This window comes from Eimeria maxima, genomic scaffold (assembly GCF_000499605.1).
Source record: "Eimeria maxima Weybridge genomic scaffold, Emw_scaff1385, whole genome shotgun sequence".
NCBI lineage: Eukaryota > Apicomplexa > Conoidasida > Eucoccidiorida > Eimeriidae > Eimeria > Eimeria maxima.
The window spans coordinates 1-2,470 of record NW_013564357.1 but is presented as its reverse complement, the minus strand read 5'-3'; the positions used below and the strand labels follow the sequence as shown (position 1 = coordinate 2,470).

General features: G+C 47.9%; 1 protein-coding gene across 1 annotated transcript; it reads right to left on the bottom strand.

Moving 5' to 3' along the window:
• Positions 1-1,387: 1,387 nt before the first annotated feature.
• On the bottom strand, positions 1,388-2,257 carry EMWEY_00052110 (hypothetical protein; the record flags this gene model as incomplete). The annotated part of the gene is made up of 2 exons (XM_013479798.1): positions 1,388-1,935; positions 2,158-2,257. Coding segments are annotated over 2 exons (648 nt in total), but the record flags the coding sequence as incomplete, so codon positions are not given.
• Positions 2,258-2,470: the final 213 nt, after the last annotated feature.

Genomic DNA, 2,470 nt, shown 5'->3' with positions numbered 1-2,470 from the left:
CAATGAATACATAAATAAATATAAAAATATAAATATATATCCTCCTACACTTCCCTATACAATGAAAGACAATAAGAAACATTCTTTTATGACAGGAGAGGCGTTTATTGCCCCCTGCGTTTCCCACCTCTTTGGCGAATATAAGTTCTTCTATTAGTCACTAGATGTCTCCTATATCTACCTAGTAAGTAGTTTATTTATTTATTTATTTATATATTTATTTTATTGCCGCAATATCTAGGTATACAACATATTAAAAAGAAAGTTTAGTTAGATGCCCCCTAAGGAGAATTTTTTCTTACACAGACAGAGGAAGGCAATGTTTATTGGTATTACGTAGCACAGCAGCAACGCAGCAGCTGCTGCAGCAGCAGCAGCTGCTGCAGCTGCTGGTGCTGAAGCAGCTGCAGCCGCAGCAGCAGCAGCACCAGCAGCTGTGGTGACAGGAAGGGCCGCTATATATATATAGACGCCATTTCTCTGCCTGTTTTGCATTCGCCTTCATTATAAATACGATTAAAAAGGCTACTTATTCAGGTGTACGTACACCCCAAAATGGTGTACAGCTGCTGCTCTATGCATGCATGCATGCATACACAGCACCAGCAGCGCAAGGGCGCGCGCATGCACGCCGCTGCGCTGCTGAAAGGCTTCTGCTGCATGCATGCATGCAGCGAGAGGCCTTTCAAGTGTCTGGACACCAAAGCTCTTCAGGTGTACGTACACCACAGGACCTCCTAAGGGAGCCAATTCATAAGAGAAAGAAGATAAAAGGCATAATTAATAAAGGTATTATTTTTAATACTTTTTTTATTTTTTTTGCCTTATTAAGGTATTATAAATAAAGGTATTATTAATATAGTAATAGTTAATAATATCCTTTATAAGTAAATGCCTTAATAAGGAAAGACAAAAGAAAAAACTGCAAAAAATATGCCTGAAAGCCACAAGGCTTCTATGATATAATAAGAAACATATCAACAATTCTGCTGCTGCTGCTGCTGCTGCGCCTGCTGTTGCAGGTACTTCTGCTGCTGCAGCTAGTGCTGCTGCAGCACCTGCAGCTATTGCTGCTGCTGCTACTCCAGCGGCTGTTCCTGCTGCTGCAGCGCCTGCAAATATTCCTGCTGCTGATACTCCAGCTGCTGCTCCTGCTGCTGCGCCTGCTGCAGCGCCTGCAGCTACTTCTGCTGGGGCTGCTGCTGGTGCCGCGCCAGCAACTTCTTCTGCTGCTGGGCTACTGCTGCTTCATCTACTGCTGCAGCTGCTGCAGTTACTGCTGCAGCAGCTGCTGCATCTCCTTTTGCTGCTGCTGCTTCTGCTGCTGCTTCTGCTTCTGCTGCTGCTGCTGCTTCTGCTGCTGCTGTTGCTTCTGCAGTAGCATATCTCACTGCTGCAACTGTTGCATATCATCTAACAACCTTTGTTCTTCTCCTCCTCTTCCTCCTTCTGCTGCTACTGCTGCTGCTCCTCCTCCTCTTCTTTCTTCTTCTTCTGCCTCTTCCTCTTCATAATCAAGAAGAAGTTCAGGGTTAGGGTTCCATGAAGGAATTGCAGTAAGAAAGAACATCGCCACTCCTTGGTATAGGGCCCTCTGCCAATAAGGAGGAGGCCTCCTTATAGAAGAGGGGCCCCTCTCCCGAGAGGATGAGGGGGCCCCCCGAGAGGAGGTAGGAGTGGGGCCCCCAACACTACTACTACGCATACCCTCAGCGGGGGCACCATGGGCCCCTGATGATGAATCTGATGTAGGAGGGGCCCCCTCATGAGGCCCATGCATGCGACGTCTATATACACTATCCGTGGGTCTGTCTGTCATCCTGCTCGTGCTGCTGCCGCTGCTGCTGCTGCTGCTGTCGCTGCTGCTGGTGGTGGCAGCTGTATCTCCTGTGCTAGGTGTTGTTGTGTCTTCTGCTGCATTATAAGATGCTCCTCCTGCAGCAGCAACAACAGCAGCAAACGCTCCTTACGGATTGCAACAACTGCAGCAGTAACAGCAGCAACTGCAGCAACAGCAGCGGGCATCTGTGTGTCTGTCCTTTCCTCTACCTGTTATATAGGAGACAATTAAATTGCATGCATGCATGTATGTATGCACGGACATGCATGCACCCGCATGCATGCATGCATGCATGCAATTATGTTTCCTTAACGTACCATCAAAAGGACGGCCAACAGATGCATGCAGCCTTCGCTGCTGCAGCCGTAGCCGCTGCAGTGGTCGCCTCTCCCTTCTTCTCCTTAGCTGCGCTAAGGTCTGTGCAGCACCAGCAGCAAACACAGCAGCAGCAGCAGCAGCAGCAGTTATTGACGATGGTACGTTATGCAGAGCAAACAGCAGCATTATCTCTCTTATGCACCCTACACAGTGCACTAGCAGCAGCCCCCCAGCTAGCTACCTACCTACCTAGCTACCTAGCTAGCTAGCTAACTAGATAGGTAGGTAGGTAGGTATATATATATATATATA